The sequence below is a fragment of the Pinus tabuliformis genome, chromosome 9 (genome assembly GCF_031772625.1).
Source record: "Pinus tabuliformis cultivar Carrire ecotype Pingquan chromosome 9, CPIR1, whole genome shotgun sequence".
Lineage (NCBI taxonomy): Eukaryota > Viridiplantae > Streptophyta > Pinopsida > Pinales > Pinaceae > Pinus > Pinus tabuliformis.
The window spans coordinates 792006470-792031341 of NC_142307.1; the positions used below are offsets into that span (position 1 = coordinate 792006470).

The following is a 24872-nucleotide window of genomic DNA, read 5'->3' on the forward strand; positions in this document are numbered from 1 at the left end:
ACTGACTTTGGGTCAGTAAGAGTGATATGACACACTCTTTTCATATAGGATTGACTTTGGGTCAGTAGAAAATGGTATGAGACATTCTCGATCAATTCTTCTTCTTCATGGTTCAGCAAAGCAGAGCAGTGCAAGGCACTGATGGCAGAGATAGTACAGTCGGACATATGGATCAGCGGATGGAGTTCTCCCTAGTTGAGAGGGAGTGTTAAAATTGGCAACTAGGGCCAAACTCCATGTGGGTCATCTTATTAATGGCAGCTGATATTTTTCTTGGATCCCTCTCATCGAGAGGTGTAGGATTGATCTAAAGATCATCCGATTTCGATAAGTATTCATGGAGATATGAATTTATTTGTGTTATGGGACAATTCGTCAAGGTCGGCCAACGACCAAATAAACCCCACATGTGCTCAATGTTTTAGTATAAATAGAGGTGCCTTGAAAGTCATTTGGACACACTCACTTGGGATCTCTTCCTCTCTACTTGTCTTTGGGTTTTGGTGGGAGGAGAGATCCTAAGGTATAACGCTACCCTAATGGAGATCTAGAGGGAGTGCCCTAGGTTGTACGCTACCCTAATGAAGAAGCCCGAGATGGAGGAGGAAAGGGAGATCTAGCAAGCGGTGAAGGAGGCCTAACAGTAGACCCTAACACAGTCCTATCATGCCCTAATCCATACGCTGTTTTGGAAGGGTTTGCGACAACCCTTAGACGTAGCAAAAGAGATACCCTAACAACAATAAGGAGGCTCCCATTCGCTGCCCTAACCTGCCCTCATACGTTGTCCAAAGGAGCCCTTATACGCTGCCCTAATCCGCTGTCATAAGGAGGCCCTAAGTATGCCCTAGCCGTAGATCTAAGGTAGGGTTACCACTGAGTTAAATGTGCCCTAGCCGCAGATCTAAATGGAGACTTAGCTGTAGATGAAGGAGAGCTCTAGCAGCCGTTAAGGGAGAGGTCTAGCCGCAGTAAAGAGAGGCTAGGGCCACAACAAATGAGGAGACCTATACACAACTAGGAGAGGAGGCCTAATCTACAGTCAAGAGGAGCTCCTATACATTATCAAAGGGATGCCCTAATCTACCGTCAAGCATAGCCAAGATCTGCAGCTGCAATCTAAGTGTGCTGTAGGTGTTACAGTGGGACAACAGTATAGTTGTACATGATCAATACATGGACATCAAGGTACAACATGTCTAAATAGGACAACTGCAAGCATGATGACAATGGGACAACAATGAAGCTTGGTGGAGCAAGCAAATAGGACAGTTGCAAGCATGATGACAATGGGACAACAATGAAGCTTGGTGGAGCAAGCAAATAGGACAGCTGCAAGCATGATGACAATGGGACAACAATGAAGCTTGGTGGAGCAAGCAAATAGGACAGCTGCAAGCATGATGACACATGGGACAACTGCAAGCATGGTGAAGCATGGACAATAACAAGCATGGTGAAGCATGGACAACAATAGCATGGTAAAGCATGGACAACAACAAGCATAGTGCTGCAAGTACATTGGGACAACAGTATAGTACTTGGTGCAGCAAGTACACAAAGCAGCAATGGTGCAGCAAGCACATGAGTGACAACATAGTGCAGCAGTGGAACAAGGTACAACAGTGCTAAACACGGGGACAATAGTGCAACATGGTGTAGCACGGTGAGGTGTAGTGTGATGACGAGATGCAACACATTGATAGGTAAAGGAGTCACCTTGGAGAATCAAGTTGAAGGAGCTTGTCTTCAACTGATCTCATGTATCATCTTCTTAGAGATGATCTATGCTCTTATCTAGACAAGTCAAAGTGTTGACTTCTGTTGTAAATGTACTATCTCACTCTCTCTATCTCTTTGTTGAACTATTGAAGAACATATCAGAAGAATTGATCAAGGGTTTCCCCACATTGGGGTTTGTCCCTGGCTAGCGCCAAATCTTGTGTCCTCTTGTCTTGGCTTGTCTTCTGCGATTTATGTTTATGTTCTATTTGCAATTTACTTTAATGCTGATGTGATTGCTAATCTGGAAAAGATATTGAGCTCACTATGAAAATTGAATTAAATTGCTCTAAGCATAGAACATACCTAAACTTAACATTGATGCTCGAATAATTAATCATTGATGTACAATGGAATCATGGATGCCATATCTATCTTGATTTATGTAAAAATATGCATGTTTTCATGTGTTCTACAACTAATTTGGCCTTAAGTCCTTTCACTTCCTAGATTTTTGGGAAATGACGCTTCCGCTTCCCTTCTTTGTGCAACATTGGTCTTGACCCATCATGTCCTACTTTTCAGCTATGGAGGATATACACTTTCCTTTGTCCAAGCTCCCTCTCAACTTGGGAGATATGTCCATTATCAACAACTTTATTCTTCCAGCTACATAGACCTTTTCTTTTGCATCATCATATTATTGGAGAACTTTGACCTTTCAAAAATTCCTTCATATGGCAACAGGGTCATCTTTCAATCATCAATGTAAACGTTAATGTCATCAGGGTTCTTATAGCTCCCTCTTTTCGTCATGCTCAATATAAATTCATCATCAAGTATGAGGTGGGCATTTATCTTCAATATTATCATAAAGTCCATGTATGAGGTAGGCATACATCTTTACAACCTCTTGAAAACTTATGTACCTGCAAAGCTCGTAAGCCAGTACAACCAAGCACAAATACAAGAACATGAAATTAACTTTAGCAAACTCGAGTTATAATGTTATCACTAGGAGAGCATCTAGGGTTATTAAAAATAAATCTTAGATATCCAACAACTAAACCATTTTAGGGTTTTACTATAGTGGAAGCCTTTAGACCTAGGGTTACACTTTTCATGCCCTAGACCTTTTCATCAACCTCTGCTAGGGTTTTGTCATAAACCCTAGAAATGATTATCAGTCCCTCAAAAGCTAGGGTTTTATCAAAAGTGAACAAATTAAATATATTACTACAACGGTTGATTTAAACTAGAGATCAAATGCCCTAACAATATAAGAATTTTTATGATTCCATAGCAAAACCCTAAACATGAGAGTTATTAATATAAATCAAATTTAAAAAAAAAATGATCGTACCTTCTTTTATAACAAGGACATGCTACAAACCTTATGATCTTAAACATACCTTGAGTTACATTCTTTACGAACCTTGAAGGGCTTTTCTTTGCAACAAGGCTTCTTACATAATTCAAGTTTTCCTTTTGGAGGCCCCCTCTCAATCTAATCACAATCCTTTCTTCTTTAGAATATACTTGCAAACCTTCTTTTAAAGAAAACATAAGGAAAATGACTATAATCAAGAAACAAAAATAAATCTAAATATTTATGGAGAGAATCAACAAAATAATGAGAGAAATAAGGAATACTTATCTCTTTGAGAAAAAATAGAAGCTCCCTCTTGATTATGCATTGATGCAGATATTGTGAGGGATTCCTTCAGCTTATCAAAACAACTCAAAAACTTTTTATCAAAACATATTATATCTACAAACCCTAGGAATTAGAAGAAAGATCAATCCTAGAGTTAACTATAAAAGAAAATTCTACAAAGCCTAAAGAACAATGACCTATACTATAGATAAAGGGATATACAAGGGATAACATCCCTAAAGACTTAATAGAATAAGTCTTTGACTTCAGAATCTTTAGCTTTGGTCTTCTTTAGAGGATTATCATCGATGGCAACTATAGGTTGGTCTCTTTCCCTCTTCTTGTTCTTAGCATTATCGGGGAATTGGTTCTTATAATGTCCCATCTTGTGACAATGATATCATTCTATTTTAGAAAGGTTAATTTTCTTGTGAATTTTCTTTGACCCTTTAAATTTATTATTTCTTCCTTTCTTCTTGAAATGGGCAAAATAGAGGCATTTGAGGTATTTTCTTCATCTTCTTTCTTACCTCCTATCAAGGAAAGATGAGCTTCTTCTTGAGTACAAGCAGACCACATTTCTTCAAAGGAGGGAGAATTTTTCCAACTACTAATTCCAGTTACAAAGGCATTCCAAGACTTTGGTAGTCCTAGAAGGGCAACAATCATCCAAGATTATTTATAAACTGCTTGTAGTTCATCTCTTATACGGAAATTCTTACAAAGTAAGAGGACATTGTATCATCTTTGGTCATTTTGACAATTCAAAGTTCATTCTTTAGACTTGCCACTTGTCCAATATTCTTGATTGTAAATAACTTGGAGAGAGCATCATGTATTTTCTTTGAAGTATCTAGCGTGGATATGTAAGGAATCAAGTTGTCTTTAACTCCATCCACAATTAGGTTCATGGCTATAATGTCATTTTCCTTGTACTTCTCTTTTCCAACATCATTTGTAGGTTCTTTGACTTTTCCTTGTACTAATTCCAATACTTTATTCCTTGCAAGGATGAGGTCCATCCTTGTCTTCCATGCTCTAAAGTTAGAAGCTCCTTGGAGTTTTTTCTCAGATTTCATTGATGATGCCATTGTTGAATGTGTCAATGTGACACTTGATGAAGTCTAGATATCTTTGTAGCCTTCAATAGGTTTTCTTCTTCAAACTAGCTTATAGGGAACCAAAACCTCTATATTACCTTTCAACATATCCTTCCTTCTAGCAAATGGTGTTCTTCAACAGATCTTCAAAGGTCCAAAAGTAAGACTTTTCTTCGTATGATCTACCTTGAAACTTCTCTTGAATCCTTTTTTAAGATGATGAAAGCTATTGATCTTCAAGCTACCTTTTTCCTCTTCTACTTCACCTTAGCTCTGATACCATGTTAGAAAATTAGAAAGGCAGGAAGATTTTCCTATCTTGATAATCACTTGTGATCTCTTTGTAATCTTATTAACTTCTTTTATATCTTCTTATGATCAAGTAACTACCAAAACATAAATCCATGAAGATCAAAACAATAAGGAGACAGGATGTAGGCTCTCAGCCAAGGCAAAACCCCTCTTCAAGGGGAAAACCCAAAAATTATCTTCTCGTCTTTTAGAACCAATTCAAACGATACAACCAAGAACTTTGACCAACAATAAGATCAATCGAATCCACCGAGTCAGCCTTCAACAAAGTCCTTTCAAGATGACAAAAATCTGCTTCTAGTCCAAAAGTCAACCTTCTTCATAACTACTTCAATCACAAATTTTGGCCCTCCTGCATTAGAATTTCGGCCTCTACTGCAGACCTGCAATTTTTGGCCCTCCTTCAACTCTTGAAATCTCGCACTCGTGGGCAAAAACAAGAGAAAAGAAAGCTTCTTTCCTTCGCTAGGGTTCCGCCTTTATTCGCTATGATTTCTCCTTCTTCTTCATGTATTTTTTGCTCTTCTTTAGGCCTTCACACTTCCTTTTGATTGCAGATTGAACCTCACCTAATTGGATGCCCCAATAGGTTGAATTGCATTGTTATATTAATATATAGTGGTTGAAGCTCCCTAATGGGGCTGACTTGGTGGAGGCACAAATTACCTTTTTGACAAAAAAACAAGTATTCTTTGATACAATAAGCCCAAGAAGGGTCTAATACAAGATGACAAGGACAATGACTCATGACACAAACCCTAGAAGCAGTCAATGGGTGCTTAGACCTAGAAACAAAATAAATTGAGCATGAAACCCATGCTTATAAAAATAATTTTCTTTTGATCTTTACAATATTTTTCTCTATTTCTTTTGGAAAATACTTAAGAATCACGTCATGTCATGAGTTAGACAACAATTATGAAGACCGATACTAGTTACATTTCTCAACGGTGGTTATGCCAAGCATATACTGAAAGGGGTTTAGTTAAGATAAATTAAATTTGTGAGATGAGGTCCAACTAGGAAGAGGTGGCAACCATTTGGAAGAGGGCACAACCATTTAAGGTGACAACATTAATCTAATTGGACACTTGGGCCGACAGAGTTCACTAATTAATTCATGAAAAAAGTTGTTGTGCAAAGCTATTCATTATAGGGTATATATATAAAGTTCATCAAATAAAAGTAAATAAATTATAATATAATCAAATAAAAATAAATAAATTATAATGTATATGTTGTAAAGGACAATAAAGTTTAAAAAGATTACAAAAAGTATCAATTGAAAAGTATTTTGGTATTTTATTGAAAACAAAATGGAATCGATCTCTAACAAAAAATGAAGAGTCTAAGTCAGAAATGAAGGAAGATTTCCAGGAACTTCATTTAACTATGCTTTAGTGCTATTTAGAATTAAGGGAACTTTGACAGGAAAATATGTTACTATCTCTATCTCCTGCCAAAAATAAAAATGATATAAACTCGAAAATTTCAAACCAATTAGTGATTCCTGAGTGAAATATAATAAAAATTAGATTTCTTGGACAACAAACAATATGGAATAACCGATTTATAGTTAAGCAGTGGGGATTGTACATTTATATCACAATTCTCTGTAAAATCTCTATGGAACGATCAAGGTGACATTATTTTGGATTCACCTTGGATGAAACACTAGGGTCTTTTATCCTAAATACGAAAACGAAGTTTTTGACATTTTCCTACAAAAAGAAAAAGATAACACTGTTGAAGAATGTAACTAGGTTCGGTCTTCATAAATTGTACTTGAGTCAAAATGTAATACATTTGTCAGGAGAAAAGCAAAAAGAATTTTTATTATTATTGAATTGACTTATTAAAGCATGGGTTTCATACTTGGGTCATTGTCATAGGTCAAGCCTCTATTGTAGGCTTTAGGGTTGTTCACTTGAGTCAAAAGTCAAAATTTGTTTGGACAAACACTCCTCCATCAAAGTCTCCTTGCTGTCAAATAAATCCTCATCAAGCCTCCATTGTAGGCTTTAGGATTGTTTACTTGAGTCAAAAGTCAAAATTTGTTTGGCCAAACACTCCTCCATCAAAGTCGCCTTGCTGTCAAAGAAATCCTCATCAAGCCTCCTCAAAGTCTCCTTCTATCGGCTTCAAATAGATTATCACCACGTCGGCTTCGTTCAATTGAGATCATGTCGGCTTAACCTAAAATGATGACACAACTATTCGCAAAGTCATGTTGGCTCATTTATGATGGACAAACTACTATATATACAAGCACAAGGACTTCACATTTTTCACAAGGAGATGAGTTCGGATTTCAGAGAGAAACTTTCGATACTACTACAGTGAGACAGTTCGGTCCTTTAAGAGAATAGGTTCTTAGCATTTCAATGATGACACAATCTTTGCATTTCGGTGATGGCACAACTTTGCATTTCGTGAAGGGACTGTATTAGTATTTCAATGAAGGCACAGTTTGATGAAGATATAACTTTGCTATATATTGCAGAAGATGGTTTCAGTGCTACCACTGTGACAGGGTCTCAGTGACAAGATTTCAGTGCAATGATAAAGATCTCGGTGCTATCTCAGTGAAATAGGTTCGGTGCTACCACAAGGTCTCGATGCTATTATAGTGATATTTCAGTGCTGTCATAGAGACAAGAATTCGGTACCATCTCAGTGACAAGTATTTGATGCTAACACAGTGAAAGGAAGAAGGATGACTTGATGGAGGTAGTCTCGAGTCTAAATTGTAAGGGTCTTGGTTGTCTCATCTAGAATCTACTAAAGGAGGAGTTTTGACTGGGTTTTCCCCTAGAGTGGGGTTTTGCCCTGGCAGTGTGCCTACATCTTGTGTTCTCTTTTATTTGATGCTTGGCATTAGTCTTGATGATAAGAAAAGATAATTCAAAAGAACAAATAATAATAATGAATAATGTCAAGATAAGAGAAATCGTTTAACAGCCACACTTTGGATTTCTCAACAAACACTAAAAGGCATTACATTGAAATCAGATTCAGTAACACTAGATTACATACAAGATATTTCAAAAGTAATTTTTCAAGAAAGTAACAAAGGCGATACAAAATATGTTAAGGGAAGTTGGCAGAATCACCGCTAACAAGAATGAAGGAGTTTCTCAGCTTAAGGACGACAGTGAAAAATTATCGACGCAAATTAAGAAGCTTAAAAATGACAAGAAATCATTGAAAAACAAATTAGAAGAACTCATCATGAAAGACATATCGAAGTCTTCAAACATAACCATCCAAGTTTAAAAATGAACGAATGTCGATCCAGTCAATATCAGAATTCAAGAAGATGACAAACCAGTTGAAGGAAAAATATATTCAAAGGATACAATTCAAATGATGAAAAATCCAAATGAAGGTTTTGTAACCAACTCAACAATAGTAGTACCTGAAGTAAATCAGAAAGTTTTCACACCCATGATAGGGGAAAATCAGACCACAAGAACTCCTTATCGACAACTGAATCACGAAAGAAGACACTTCAATCAGTTTGCATATATGTATCACTCAGATCAGAAACAACGAACTTATGTTCTGTGAAAATTTCTGAACATAAATTCTAATGTTGCAGCAACTGATTTATTTTACCTACTTATTTTCGATTAGTTATTTACGAAATCCATTGAGTAAATATTAAAGCAGATATCATGCCATTATATAGAAACAAATACATGCAAAAGAATCAAACACATCAAACACAATTATTTTTGGACAATTGTCCCCGGAAAAACCCAATGCGGGAAAACCGGTGCAACAGAGGAGAGTTTTATTAATCTTCACCAATAATCACTTTTACATAAAGTTTTTTACATGGACACTGGAAGAAAACGCTCAAAACTTTTCTCTAAGACTTTCTGACACCCTGGAGGACTTCCTTTGCCAACTGTGTCAGCCTTGCGTCATCCTGCTTGGCTCTGCGCTGCTCTGTCCTTCACTGCGTCATCCACTGCGTCTCTGATCTGCGTCTCCCTCTGCGCTGTCTCTCAGAGCCCCTGTGTCACCCTTTTTGAACTTCCTGACTGCTGCTAGTCACCCCCTCTTCCTTCACCCTCCTACTCTCCCTCTGAAATCGATTTTCCTTCCTCTTTGAGAAAATCGATTTTCCTTGGGATACTGAGTATCTGTTGGTGTATCTTCAAATGACCCTCAAGTCTTCTCTTATACTTTTCCTGTTGCTAAATCAACGACAAAGATTAAGTCCCTAATCAATGGCTAAGATTAAAATAGACTTGATCCTTGTCTCTTAGAAGCTTCTCATCTTTATCTTTATTAATACCCATTAATATTTTTATTTTCCTAAGTTTAGACTTAGAAACCCATTAAAAATATTAATTATTTTAATAACTCCTCATCCGGATGGAATTTCCCAAAACGGTTTTGGGTCTTGGAGATATTATGTGCTTCAGCTTGTCTACCAATTTTCATCGCTAGAGCACATCCAATGCTACCTCAAATCAACGCTCCCTCTTAGCGAGGAACGTGCTCTAGTAATGCTCCACCACTGAACATCACCCTGATCATTCGACACCGGTACTTGTGTTGATGCTTGGCCTGCTGCCCAACATCCTCTGCACTGCTGCCTCCTGTACTGCTGCCCATGGCTCTAGCACTGCCACTGCTACATCTGTACTGCAACTCCCTCTGCATCTGTGTTGCTACTGGTCCTTCCTCCCAACACTGCATCTGCACTGCAACTCTTTCTTAGATGCTACATCATGCTGCACATAGCACTGCAAAACTTTACACTTATCCATTTCTGCTACTGAAATGGATTCTTTACCATCCCCATCTTCTCCCTAAAATAAACGAACTTTGTTCTTCCAAGGGCCTTGGTAAGGATTGTCCACCACCTGTTCTCCTGTAGGAGTGTAGCTCAACTGTACTGCTTGACGTTGGACACAGTCTCTGACAAAGTGACACTGAATATCAATGTGATTTGACCAATCATGAAATACTGGAGTCTTGGAGAGCTTGATGCAACTCTGATTATCACACATGATCCTGGTCGCCTCCATCTTTCTTCTGAATAGGTTCACAAGCAATTTTCTAAGCCATATGGCTACGCACGAAGCTGTGCTAGCGGCCATATATTCTGCTTTAACTAAGCTCAGAGCTATGAATTTATGTTTCCTACTATACCAGGAGGTCATCCCCGATCCAATGTTGAAACCAGTGTTGCGAACATCTCGATAACATCCCGATTTATCTTGAAATCACGATTTTTTGGCCTAGACGATGTTTTCTGATTTTACTGATATTTTGTCGATTTTTAGGATTTTTTGGTTTCCCGGACCCTTGCCGATTTTATCCCGATTTTGATGTTTGCAACATTGGTTGAAACAATATCCAAAGGTATTTTTCCGATCTACTAAACTTCCAACCTAGTCTGCATCAGTAAATCCACTCAGTATGATATCATTACTTCTGGTGTATAAGAGTCCATACTCCATTGTTCCCTGTATATATCTGAGAACATGATTGGCTGCTGCCCAATGCGCCCTCTTCGGTTCTACCATGAACTAACTGAGGGTGTTGACAGCGTAACAAATGTCTGGCCTGGTATTGACCAGATACATCAGGGACCCTGTGAGTTGCTTGTATAAGGTGGGATCAACATCCTTGTCTTCTGATGCATCAATTTTCTTCCAGTTGGTGATCATTGGAGTAGCCATAGGCCTATAGTCCTGCATCCTGAATCTCTTCAGGATTTCTGTAGCATATCTACCTTGTCCAAGGAAGATCTCACCCTTTTGCTGCCAAATGTACAACCCTAGGAAATAATGCATCTGTCCCAAATCCTTCATGTCAAATTTTGTGGGTAGATTCTTCTTGCAGTCATCGATGAGCTTGGATGATCCTGTCAGGAAGAGATCATCCACATATAATACTAGGACTAGAGGCTCATTCTCTACAACTAGATAGTAGAGATTTGGATCTGCATCACTCTTAACGAACCCCATCTTCTGCAAGTAGCCATCAATTCGATCATACCATGCTTTAGGTGCCTATTTGAGCCCATATAAGGCTTTCTTCAATATACATATATGAGATTTCTTCTCATGTGTCTCAAAGCTTTCTGGTTGTTCAATGTATACTTCCTTTTCTTTCAATCCGTTCAAGAATGTCGTTTTGACATCCATCTGATGAATCTCCCACCCCATCTATGCTGCAAGAGATATCACAGTTCTAATAGTTGTATACCTGGCTACTGGGGCAAAGGTCCCTTCATAGTCTATTCCTTCTTTCTGGGCATACACCTTACCCACAAACATGGCTTTGTATCTTTCCACACTGCCATCTGCAACTATTTGATCTTGTAGATCCATCTTGAACAGACCACTGATCTGTCTTGAGGCCTAGGCACTACTTCCAAGACATCATTCACCATTATAGAGTTGTATTCCTCCACCATCGCATCCATCCAAACTTGATGTTGAGTGGCTTCCTGAAAATTGGAAGGTTCCCTGACCTCAGCTACTAAGGCTTGATATCTATCTTGCTATTTGCGCTCCCTTTCATTGTTCCTGGGTGCACCAATGAAATCTTTTGCATCCTGTAGAATCTGTTGGAGTTCCCTGCTTGTTCTTCCTCTAGTTGTAGTTGTATCTGTTAGCTTTTCCTCTTCCTGTGATTCCTCCTGTTCTGAAGGAGAATTCCTCGTATTGGCTTCCGCTGGTTGAAGAGGTTTGATCAACAACTCATCTTTTGCCTACTCCTCGGAAGGCATTTCTCGAGATTTTCTGGATGCCCTGTCTTCTGTGAACTTCACATCTCGCCGAACTACTACCTTCCTGCTCCCTAGAAGATATATTCTATATGCCTTAGCATTCTCGCTATATCCACAAGATATCATTTCTCTGCTGTCTGATCTAAATTCTTCCTCTTTTCCTCGAGTATATGGCAATATGCTAAACTCCCAAATATCCCGAAATTATTGACTTCCGATGTCTTCCCGGTGAAGACTTGCTCTGGAGTAATCTTGCCCAATGCCCTATGAGGAGTTCTGTTATGGACATAGACTGTTGTGTTGCATGCTTTTGCCCATAGGAATTTTGGCATAACCTGATCATACATCATAGCGTCAACTACTTCCACAATAGTCTTGTTCCTTCTTTTTGCTACTCCATTTTGCGCCTAGATTGTAAGGAGTTGTCCACTCTCTTCTGATGCCCTCCCTAGTGCAAAAATCGGTGAAGTCCTTGTCGACATACTCTCCACCATTGTCTGAGCGCAACACTTTTATTTTCTTTCTTGTCAGATTTTCCACTAGAGCCTTGAACTCTTTGAATCTACAGAAAACTTCATCCTTGGTCTTCAAAAATGGATCCAAGTCTTCTTGGAATGGTCATCGATGAAGTTGACGAAGTATTCGACACCACTAAGAGCTTTTGTGGACATCGGTCCGCAAATATCTGAGTGTATCAATCCCAGTACACTCTTGGCCCTATTTTTACTTCTAGGGAACATTGCTTTGGCAAACTTGCCTAGAACACACCCTCTGCATACATCATCTTGTTCTGTACTAAGATCTGGAACTCCTATTACAGTTTTCTTGAAAATTCTCAGAACCCCATGGTGCAAATGTCCCATCCTTTTGTGCCATAGTTCATTCAAATCCTTGTCTCCATTATTGCCTATCAGTGCCATTGGTGATTCCAGCTGCAGCTTGTACAACTTGTTACTTCTGATTCTGATCTGCACCTTCTTTTTCCAACTCAAGTGTTTGACGTATACTTTCTCCTTAATGAAGAAAATGTCATAACCCTTGCTTTGAAGTAGAGATACGGAAAGTAAGTTCATCCCCAGTCTTGGCACATGCAGCACATTGGTAGCTCGAAACCACTCTCCTGTTTCTATTTGAAAAACTATAGTACCCTTCCCTACTGGAGTACATTTTGCCTTATTCCCCATGGTGATTTGAAAATTCATTCTTTCCTCTTAATAATCTGAGAAACATTCCTGTATTCCTGTCATATGCTAGGAGGCTCCACTGTTTATATACCATATACCCCTGATGATGCAGAGCTTGCTATGCAAGCAACTTCTTCTTCCAATCTAGAAGCCAGCATAGAGAAATAGAAATTTCTATCTCTTGTGCAATCTTCTGAAAATATGCATGAGTCACCAGATGTGGATGCCTCTGCATCATGATCTTGACGCATAATTGATTTTGCCTACCTGTCTCTGAATCTTTGCTCCGATACCATGTGAAAATTTCTGAATAGAAATTCTAATGTTGCAGCAACTGATTTATTTTACCTACTTATTTTCAATAAGTTATTTACGAAATCCCTTCAGTAAATAGTAACATAAATTCTACTGCAGCTATCACGCCATTTTACAGAAAGAAATACATGCACAAGAATCAAACACATCAACACAGTTATGTTTGGACGATTGTCCCCGGAAAAACCCAATGCGGGAAAACCGGTGCAGCAGAGGAGGGTTTTATTAATCTTCAGCAACAATCGCTTTTACAGAAAGATTTTTACATAGACATTGGAAGAAAACACCTGAAACTTTTCTCTGAGACTTTTTGGCACCCTGAAGGACTTCATTTCCCAACCGTGTCAATCTTGCATCATCCTAATTGGCTCTGCGTTGCTTTGTCCTTCACTGTGTCATTCATTGCACCCCTGATCTATGTCTCCCTCTGCACTGTCTCTTAGAGCCCCTGCGTCACCCTTTCTGAACTTCCTGACTATTGCTAGTCATCCTGTCTTCCTCGACCCTACTACTCTCCCTTTGAAATCGATTTTCCTTCCCCTCTGAGAAAATCGAATTTCCTTGGGATACTGAGTATTCGCTGATGTATCTCCAAATGACCTTCAAGTCTTCTCTTATACTTTTCCCGTTCATGAATCAACGACTGATATTAAGTCCCTAATCAACAACTAAGATTAAAATAGACTTGATCCTCATCTCTTAGAAGCTTCTCATCCTTATCTTTATTAATACCTGTTAATATTTTATTTTCCTAAGTTTAGACTTAGGAACCCATTAACAATATTATTTATTTTAATAATTCCTCATCTGGATGGAATTTCCCAAAATGATTTTTGGGTCTTGGAGATCTCATGAGCTTTAGCCTCTCCACCAATTTTCATGGCTAGAACACATCCGATGTTACCCCAAATCAACACTCCCTCTTAGCAAGGAATGTGCTCTAGTAATGCTCCACCACTGAACATCACCTTGATCATCCGATACCGATACCTGTGTTGATGCTTGGCCTGCTGCCCAACATCCTCTGCGTTGTTTCCTCCTGTACTACTGCCCATGGCTCTAGCACTGCCACTGCTACATCTGTACTGCAACTCCCTTTGCATCCGTGTTGTTGTCGGTCCTTTCTCCCAACACTACATCTGCACTGCAACTCTTTCTCAAATGCTACATGATGCTGCACATAGCACTGCTACTCTTTCTCAAATGCTACATCATGTTGCACATAGCACTGCAACACCTTACACTTATCCATTTCTGCTACTGAAAAGGATTATTTACCATCCCCATCTTCTCCCTGAAATAAATGAACTTAGTTCTTCCAAGGGCCTTGGTAAGGATGTCCACCACCTGTTCTCCTGTAGGAGTGTAGCTCAACTGTACAACTCCTCGTTGAACACAATCTCTCACAAAGTGACACCGAATATCAATGTGCTTTGACTGATCATGAAATACTAGATTCTTAGAGTGCTTGATGCAACTCTGATTATCACACATGATCTTGGTCGCCTCCATCTTTCTTCTGAATAGGTTCACAAGCAATTTTCTAAGCCATATGGCTTTGCATGAAGCTGTGTTAGCGGCCATATATTCTACTTCAGCTGAGCTCAGAGCTACAGATTTCTGTTTCCTACTGCACCAACAGGTCATCCGTGATCCAATGTTGAAACAGTACCTAGATGTACTTTTCTAATCTACTAAACTTCCAGCCCAATCTGCATTAGTGAACCCACTCAGTCTGATATAATTACTTCTAGTGTATAAGAGTCCGTACTCGACTGTTCCCTGTATATATATGAGAACATGTTTGGCTGCTGCCCAATGCACCCTCTTTGGTTCCGCCATGAACTGACTGAGGGTGTTGACAACGTAACAAATGTTTGGCCTGGTATTGACTAGATACATCAAAGACCCTATGAGCTGCTTGTATAAGGTGGGATCAACATCCTTGTCTTTTGATGCATCAATTTTCTTCCAGTTGGTGATCATTGGAGTAGCCATAGGCCTACAGTCCTGCGTCCTGAATCTCTTCAGGATTTCTGTAGCATATCTTCCTTGTCCAAGGAAGATCTCACCCTTCTGCTACCAAACTTCCAAACCCAGGAAATAATGCATCTGTGCCAAATCCTTCATGTTGAATTCTGTGGCTAGATTCTTCTTGCAGTCCTCAGGGAGCTTGGATGATCCTGTCAGGAAGAGATCATCCACATATAATACTAGGACTAGAGGCTCATTCTCTACAACCAGATAGTAGAGACTTGGATCTGCATCACTCTTGACGAACCTTATCTTTTGCAAGTAGCCATCAATTTGACCATACAATGCTCTAGGTGCTTGTTTAAGCCCATATAAAGCTTTCTTCAATCTACATACATGAGATTTCTTCTCATGTGTCTCAAAGCCTTCCGGCTGTTCAATGTATACTTCCTCTTCTATCATTCTGTTCAAGAATGCCGTTTTGACATCCATCTGATGAATCTCCCACCCCATCTGTGCTATACAAGAGATATCACAGTTCTAATAGATGTATACCAGGCTATTGGGGCGAAGGTCTCTTCGTAGTCTATTCCTTCCTTCTGAACATACCCCTTAGCCACAAACCTGGCTTTGTATTTTTCCACACTGTCGTCTGTTAGCGTATTTGATCTTGTAGATCCATCTCGAACCTACCATTGATCTGTCTTGAGGCCTAGGCACTACTTCCCAAACATCATTCACCATTATAGAGCTGTATTCCTCCACCATCGTATCCATCCAAACTTGATGTTGAGCGGCTTCTTGAAAACTGGAAGGTTCCCTGACCTGAGCTACTAAGGCTTGATATCTATCTGGCTGTCTGCGCTCCCTTTTATTGTTCCTGGTTGCAACAATGAAATCTTCTGCATCCTGTAGAATCTGTCGGAGTTCCTTGCTCGTACTTCCTCTGGTAGTAGTTGCGTCTATTAGCTCTTCCTCTTCCTGTGATTCCTCCTTTTCTGAAGGAGAATTCCTAGTACTAGCTTTCGTTGGTTGAAGAGTTTTGACCAACGACCCATCTTTTGTTTGCTCCTCGGAAGACATTTCTCGAGATTTTCTGAAGGCCCTTTCTTCCGTGAACTTCACATCTCGCTGAACTACTACCTTCCTGCTCCCTAGAAGAAGGATTCTAAATGCCTTAGCATTCTCGCTATATCCCACAAGTTATCATTTCTCTGTAGTATGATCTAACTTCTTCCTCTTTTCCTCGGGTATACGCCAATATGCTAAACTCCCAAATATCTTGAAATGACTGACTTCAGGTGTCTTCCTGGTGAAGACCTGCTCTAGAGTAATCTTACCCAATGCCCTATGAGGAGTTTTGTTCTGAACATAGATTGTCGTGTTGCATGCTTGCGCCCACAGGAATTTTGGCATATCTTGATCATACATCATAGCCCTAGTGCTTCCACAATAATCCCGTTCTTTCTTTCTGCTACTCCATTCTGCTCTGGATTGTAAGGAGTTGTCCAATCTCTTCTGATGTCCTCCCTAGCACAAAAATCGGTGAAGTCCTTGTCAACATACTCTCCACCATTGTCTGAGCGCAAGACTTTTATTTTCTTTCCTGTCAGATTCTCCTCTAGAGCCTTGAACTCTTTGAATCTATAGAAAACCTCATCCTTGGTCTTTAGAAAATAGATCCAAGTCTTCCTGGAATGGTCATCAATGAAGGTGACAAAGTATTCGGCACCACTAAGAGCTTTTGTGGACATCAGTTCGCAGATATCTGAGTGTATCAATCCTAGTCCACTCTTGGCCATATTTTTACTTCTAGGAAACACTACTTTGACAAACTTTCCTAGAGCACATCCTCTGCATACATCTTGTTCTGTACTAAGATCTAGAACTTCAGTTACAGTTTTCCTGAGAATTCTCAGAGCCCCATGGTGCAAATGTCCCATCCTTCCGTGCCATAGTTCATTCAAATCCTTGTCTCCATTACTGCCTATCAGTGCCATTAGTGATTCCAGCTGCAACCTGTACAACCTGTTACTTCTGATTCTGATTTGCACCTTATTTTTCCAATTTGGGTGTTTGACATATGCTTTCTCCTTAATGAAGAAAATGTCATAGCCCTTGCTTTGAAGTTGAGATACGGAAAGTAAGTTTATCCCCAATCCTGGCACATGCAGCACATTGGCAGCTCAAAACCACTCTCCTGTTTTCGTTTGAAAAACTATAGTACCCTTCACCACTGGAGTACATTTTGCCTTATTCTCCATGGTGATTTGAAAATTCATTCTTTCCTCCTGATATTCTGAGAAACATTCCCGTATTCTTGTCATATGCCAAGAGGCTCCACTGTCTATATACCATACCCCTGATGATGCAGAGCTTGCTACGCAAGCAACTTCTTCTTCCAATCTGGAAGCCAACATAGAGAAATCGAAATTTCTATCTCTTGTGCAATCTTCTGAAAATCTGCACGAGTCACTAGATGTGGATGCCTCTGCATCATGATCGTGACCCATAATCGATTTTCCCTTCCTATCTCTGAATCTTTGCTCCGATACCATGTGAAAATTTTTGAACATAAATTCTAATGCTGCAGCAACTGATTTATTTTACCTACTTATTTTCGATAAGTTATTTACGAAATCCCTTCAATAAATATTAAAATAAATTCCACTGCAGATATCATGCCATTATACAGAAACAAACACATGCACAAGAATCAAACACATCAACACAATTATTTTTGGACAATTGTCCTCGGAAAAACCCAATGTGGGAAAACTAGTGTAGCAGAGGAGGGTTTTATTAATCTTCAGAAACAATCGCTTTTACAAAAAGATGTTTACATAGACACTGGACGAAAACACCTAAAATGTTTCTCTGAGACTTTCTGACACCCTGGAGGACTTCCTTTCCCAACTGCGTCAGCCCAACGTCATCCTGCTTGGCTTTGCGTTGCTCTGTCCTTCACTGCGTCATCCACTGCATCCCTGATTTGCGTCTCCGTCTACGTTGTCTCTCAAAGCCCATGTGTCACCCTTTCTGAACTTCCTGATTACTGCTAGTCACCTCCTCTTCCTCCACCCTCCTACTCTCCCTCTGAAATCGATTTTCCTTCCTCTTTGAGAAAATCGATCTTCCTTGGGATACTGAGTATTTGCTGGTGTATCTCCAAATGACCCTCAAGTCTTCTCTTATATTTTTTCTGTTGATGAATCAATAGTGGAGATTATGTCCTTAATCAATGGCGAAGATTAAAATAGACTTGATTCTCGTCTCTTAGAAGCTTCTCATCCTTATCTATGTTAATACCCATTAGTATTTTTATTTTTCTAAGTTTAGACTTGGGAACCCATTAAAAATGTTAATTATTTTAATAACTCCTCATCCGGATGGAATTTTCCAAAACACTTTCTGGGTCTTGGAGATCTCATGTGCTTTAGCCTCTCCACTGATTTTCATGGCTAGAGAACATCCGATGCTACCCAAATCATCATTTTCCGAAGACTACGAATGTTAGTGCAATTCAATTTTGTGATCAAAATCCACACTAAGTATCCAATAACCACAAGATTCCACAAAAGGTTAATTTAGGATGGTCAAATCTCTTCTCAATTTGACGATTTTATTATCACTCCAAGGATCCTATCGTTTTGTATCATCAAAAGCGACAAGTCAAATATTTCTGAAAGTTGCGAATAGATTACAAGACAAAGAAGCAAGAGGACACACCTTTCAACAATAAGCTTTGAGGACAAAGCTTTATGAAGAGGAAGGCAATGCTGTATATATATATATATATATAACAATCATAAATAATGATTAATTACTTATTAGTATAGAAGAGGCATGTCTGTAAGGACATGACCATTCATAAAAGGGCATCTGCTTAGGTATATAAGCAGACCCTCATTTGTAACATTCTCATCATCATCATCTCATATCTTTTGTACATTTCTTATATAAATATATTTGTTGTTTCATAGATATTTACATCAGTGAAGCACCACCCTTATTAAACTTGTGGGTACCCGCGAGTAAGAATGGGTCAGAAGGGAGGATGGGTGACCCTCATTGAACCCGTGTATTTTACCCTTACCCGACAGGTTTTCTACAAGACCTATTTACCCTTATAAGACCCGTGGGTAGCCTATAAGACTCCCATCGGACCCCTATAAGACCCTTCAGGCAGCAAAACCCCCAAACTGTCCAAAAATTCATTTTTTTTCCTTTTTTTCTTTTTTGGAAGTGAGGTGGAGGAAAAGGGAAATTGGAGGGAGTTGTGCAACATTGGTATTAATCATTGATGGTTTGAGGAAATGATATTCTCTTGGTTTTGGCTTGTATTGAAGATCTTTGAACAACAATATGATTAGCAATGTTTCATCTTATGTCTGGCATTCCATCTTCCGTCTCTTATTGATTTATATTCCCAGGATTCATGTTTAAAGCTACTGCAATAAGAATTTGAAGCTAAGTGTGGTTTTTGTCACTTGGAAAAAGGCTTTGGATGAGGTGCATTGTATCTAAGGCTTTTGTTGCTTTTACTTAGTGGTTGACAGACCTTATCTATTACATGTCATTTCATTGCAAGATATGTTATTGATTATCAGCCTAAAGTAGGAGCTCGTCTTAATGTTATTTCAAGTTCATTCAAGCACATCTTTGGAAGGGCCTTTTACTCTTTTATTTCCAACCATATTAAATCTGCAGCCATTACTAATTTTCTGCATGTTATAACCACAATTATTTCTCCCAATATTTATCATCCATAACAAGTTCTCTTTATTGTTTCATAGCTCCATATGCCCTTTGGGATATTTGGCACTAGTCTTTCCCCATCAGTCACCTTTAAAATAAAGCTAATAAACTCGTTAAAAGTTTATTTTATCAAAGTAACTCTTCACTTCAGCCAAACTCTTCACTTCACACATCTTGGTCATGAGTTATGGCCTTAGTAGTCCCTATGATGGATTAGTTCTTTCAATTTTCAACCCCATTTTGCTTTGGTTTTTTTGGAACAATTAGTCTCCACTTGATTTTTGCCTCCTTGTATAAGCCCTTGTACTCCTTGGGGGTATAATCAATCCCATTATCTAATTTGAAGACTTTGATCCTCTTCCTTGTTTGGTGTCAACTAAAGCTTTGAACTCCTAAAACTTGCTAATGACCTCATCCTTGGTCTTTGAGAAGTAGATCCAAATCTTTTGAGAGAATTCATCGATAAATGAAACTTATTACATGCTTCCTAATATTCATGCTAATAAAATTAGTCTATAGACATCCAAATGCACCAAGTCTAAAATCTCCTTAGACCTATGCTCATTGCATGGGAAAATAGCCTTGGCATGCTTGCCAAGTGTGCACCCTTTCCATGCTCCTTTTTGCTGAATGCTGAACTCTGGAATACCTGTGACTATCTCCCTTAGATAGGGAGTACTTTATGATGCAAGTACCTCATCGTCTTGTGCCATAGGGACAACTCATACAAGCCATCTTTGTTATGTACTAGGGCTCGAATAGGTTCATCCTACGATTTGTATTAATTGCCTTCACTAACCACCTATCACTTGTGCTGCTTCTAGGTTAGATTCCTTTAGCCTGATGAGGACCTACTAGGTCTTGAACTCTACTGCATGGCTCCTATTCCCCATAACTTAAATTGAAAGCAAGTTCTTCATGAGAGCTGGAACAAACAGAGCATTGTTAAAGTCTAAAAGGTTACTTGATTGGAACTAGAAGGGAATGGTACCGACTCTTGCTACTGAGTACTTGACATCATCACCAAGTTCTACTTGAAGCCTTGAGTTGTGCCCTTTCAGATTGGAAAAATCTATTGAGCTCATGTCATATGCCGATATACCCCATTGTCCACATACCAAGTATCCCTTGGAAATGTGTTGGTAGAAAGGCAAGATGCCATCGAGAAATCCTTCTGGAATTTGGTAGAAATCTCATTCCTTTGAGTTTCTGCAGAGGTTGCCATTTTCTTTTGCGACTACTGCCCTTTACTCTTCTTCTCATTTGGACACTATGATGCACAATGCCCATGCTTATGATAAATGATGCATTTGATATTGCTCAAGTCCATCTTCCTTGGCCATGAATTTGACTCCTCATTATAGATATGAGATGATGTTATGAATTATTGCATATATTGTGGTTTTTATAACTTATAAGGATTGGAATTGTTATTAGTTTCTTTTTTTGTGCTTAAAATTTATCACATTTTAAGTTTTTTTTTGTATTTTGATGAGTCTTATATGAGTCTTATAAGGGTCGTTCCCGAGTCTTATACAAGTAGACGAGTTGATGCCTCGCCAAGTCTTATACGAGTACGAGTCGTGCAACATTGATTTACATATTCCAGATTTTCTGAGTATTCTACTGCGTTTATGAACTTTGTTCATAACACAATTAAAGAATGAGCTCTCCTTGGGATTCATGACACTTAAGAAGCTAAATGGGTGTGAGTCTTGACCTTCCAGCTAGCCTCCAAGATCAATGGTTGAGATTTGATCTTAGCCCATCATGATCCAACAGCTGTGTTTTAATCTTTCATTGACTTCACTTAAAGTGCTAGCTCCAAGGCAATGTGGAAGACACTTATCCTAGCTAACTTCAACAAAAAAAATTGGGGATAGGATTCAAAAAGTGTCTCTTTAAGAAATCCTTATCAGATTTTGAAATTTGATATCCCAAATTTAAAAGCCTCCGTTCTGCTGATTTTCCCTAGAAGGAAATGATGATAAATCTTCTCCCAAGTTCTCCCAAGACAAAAATCCATATTTCTAGTGTCAAAATCAGCTGTAGTGCTGCTGTAGTGCTGCTGTAGTGAACAATTAGTCCTCCCAAGCATTATTTCACATATTAAGTGGACGGGAGCCTTTTTTATTTTGTTTGTGGGAAAGGTTAAATTCTTTTAAAATTGTTGTTAGAGTCGTATGTTAATCTAACTAGGATTTTTGTTTGTATATTCTGTTTTTTTTTTTTCCTTCAGTGAAAAAAGTGCTATTGTTAGGGATGCCTAGATGGCCTCAGTATGGTGGGGCATGTCACATGACTAACTGGGTATGAATGTTGATGTACCTTGTGGGTAACATCTCCACCATCAGTTGGAAATATTCCTGGGTGACAAGTACCGGGGATGCCTGAGAAACAAGCAGGGGACATGTCCCAAACCCTCAGAGGGATACATCCCAGTGTAACATAGATACCACTCCAACCATAGACATTTGGGATTCAGACATATGTTGATGTACCTTGCAAGTAACATCCCCACCATCAGTTGGAAATGTTCCTAAGTGACAAGTACCAGGGATACCTGATAAAAAAGCAGGGGATATGTCCCAAACCCTCAGAGGGATACATCCGGGTGTAACATAGATATCACTCCATCCATGGACATTTGGGATTCCATACATCCTTAGTATATTTTCTATGTTTGGCATATATGTTGAGCCTTCTGATTTATATTATTAGACACTGATTTTTTTTAATTTTACTCTACTTCTGACATTCTCTCTTCATCTCAATTGCTTGTTTCGTTATGTTATGCTGTGCTGACAAACATGGCCTTAATATGGCGAGTCAATGGTTTGAATCTTGTTTAGATGTTTTTTGTCAGTGTTAGAATAGGGATTGTCAAACTAATTCCTACTCTCGGAATATTATTTAAATTATTTTACTGAATATTTCTATCTATGTGGACCGAATTTTGTTTGGTGATACGAAGGAGAGTTGGACTTTCTGAATATTATGATATGTTTTTCCAAATATAGTCAATGGGGATGTATATATTTTTAAATTTGTCTCAAACTGTACATTCAGAATCGTGGAAAAGAGATAGTTTAACAAGTGTACTTGTGAAGGTCACATTGAATCCAAGGCATCCAATGTCCTTAGTAAATATTGCAAGCCGAGGTCATATAAGAAATAGTTTCAATGGAAGGTCACTTAGGGTGCTCTATATATACATGGCCAGAGTTAACTTGTCTTCTTTGACAAGGGGATCTCCTTGTACTGTTGTTTATTTCGATTGTCAGTAAATTTTTGTTTAAGATGTAATTCCCAAGTCGGAATGTCTAGGAGGAATAAGTGAGTCAATGTTAAGCTATTTCAGGTCTTGCTAAACTGAATGTGAAAGTGGTTAAAGTACCAGAAGGAAATAGGAAATACACATATTCTCACTACTTGCATGAGGAATAGAGAACATTACCTATTAAAAGATGCTAGCTTAAAAAAACGAAATTGTCTTTAGTTGCAAACGGCCAGAGAAGTTCAGAGCCAAATGATTGATTAGGACGTTAAGATCAAATAAGCACATTTTGTAACTAGCAAATTAGATAGAAGTACAAAAAAAATCCTAATTCCAGCCCTAGAAATTTTCAACATTTTGCTGCACTCTGGAAGTTTTGCTTGATTTTATTCCTAAATGAGGGAATCCCCATATTTATGTAACCTTGTTGAAGCGAGGATGTGATTCTCATTTGTGAGATAGAGTTGATTCTGATTCTGGTTGCATCCACTATCCAATCCAAGTGGGAAGTCATTTGTCCAGGAACCTGAAAGGTTAGTGATCTTGTATTGAAGAAAAAGTCACCTGCAATGCATAGACGGTTTCGGTTTGGAAACGACACTTTTTCAAGATCTTAGGAATTTGAAAATGGCATATTAAAATATATTTGAGAAGTGGAAGCTGTAAATTATAATTCATAACTCTACAGGATTTCACGTTGTAGGGATTTTTTACACAATAGTTCATAAGAGGTGTCCCACTCCCTCTTAAGGCCTTTATCTTTATTTTAGTTTATTTTATTGCGTGGGAATGCCCATCATTTCTTGCTTTTATGGACGGGAAATGTCTTGAAAAATGTAAATGACCTAGAAATATTCTTGGTCAGGAGAGTTTCATAACCGTTTTGGTTTTCAATACATTCTTGGGCAGGAGATTTATGTGACCTTGATTAGAAAGTCTTTCCTTTGCATGGTTTGAGGGATGTATAAATCTTGGTAATTATTGGCGCTTGGAAAGCATGCACATTGGTATTTGAAAGAAATTCAGCTACGTTGAGCTTAATTTAAATCTTAAGAGCCTTGGTAATTATTGATGCTTGGAATTGCTTTTCTTTGTTTAGGCAAAAGCAATGAGAGAGCAGGCTCAACTTCGGGAAGAGATGAACTATCAGTTCAGATTGGGTAATTTTGAGGTATGGATGTTAGTCATATTCCCAACCCCGTTTTTAATGACTTCGGTTCCGTTTTATATTTATTTTATACATGGTTTCAGGCTGCTGCTGCAATTCAAAAGAGGCTGGATCCAGATATAAATCCGTGAGCGCATTCTGTGGTGTTCATTCGCATTAAACTGTAGGATATTTGAAGTTCAAAATGATTGAAGCTGACTGTTCAGGAATAATCCAATAATCCAACCATGTAAAAGCTTGTGTAACAATCACCATCTACCAGATCTTTGAAAGCTATATTATTCTTCTTTGGTGGTCTCAAGATCTGCCAAAGTTCTTTTTCCTACACAGGAGAGAGTGGGCAAGAATTAGATCTGTATGTCGGATATTCTTCGTGTACTCTATGTTGTTATTCTCTTCTAAATGAACTATTTTCCATCATCCTTTGCTCGTTGAAATTGTGGGTTATTATCTTTTGCTATCTCGTGTATTGGTCATCGGCTGCATTTTAATTTTCTTATATGCATATTATATTTGTTGTGTGCCGTATCTTATGTATGTACTGTTCAATATAAAAATAAAGAATGCTGGAGTTCGTCTTATCATAAAAGTGTCCATAACACTTGTCTGTAGGATATGTCTGTTCCAGAGAAACAAATTGCTTGTAGG

The 24872-nt window shown here is 38.6% G+C and overlaps 1 protein-coding gene across 1 annotated transcript in view; it reads left to right on the top strand.

Moving 5' to 3' along the window:
- The window catches only part of LOC149151118 (nucleic acid-binding protein), a 357600-nt gene extending 332956 nt beyond the window's left edge, over positions 1-24644 (top strand). The window contains exons 7-8 of the mRNA XM_089441282.1: positions 24156-24227; positions 24308-24644. Coding sequence (XP_089297408.1) covers positions 24156-24227; positions 24308-24355 — 120 coding nt within the window. The 3' untranslated portion in view covers positions 24356-24644. The remainder of the gene's footprint in view (positions 1-24155; positions 24228-24307) is intronic.
- Positions 24645-24872: the final 228 nt, after the last annotated feature.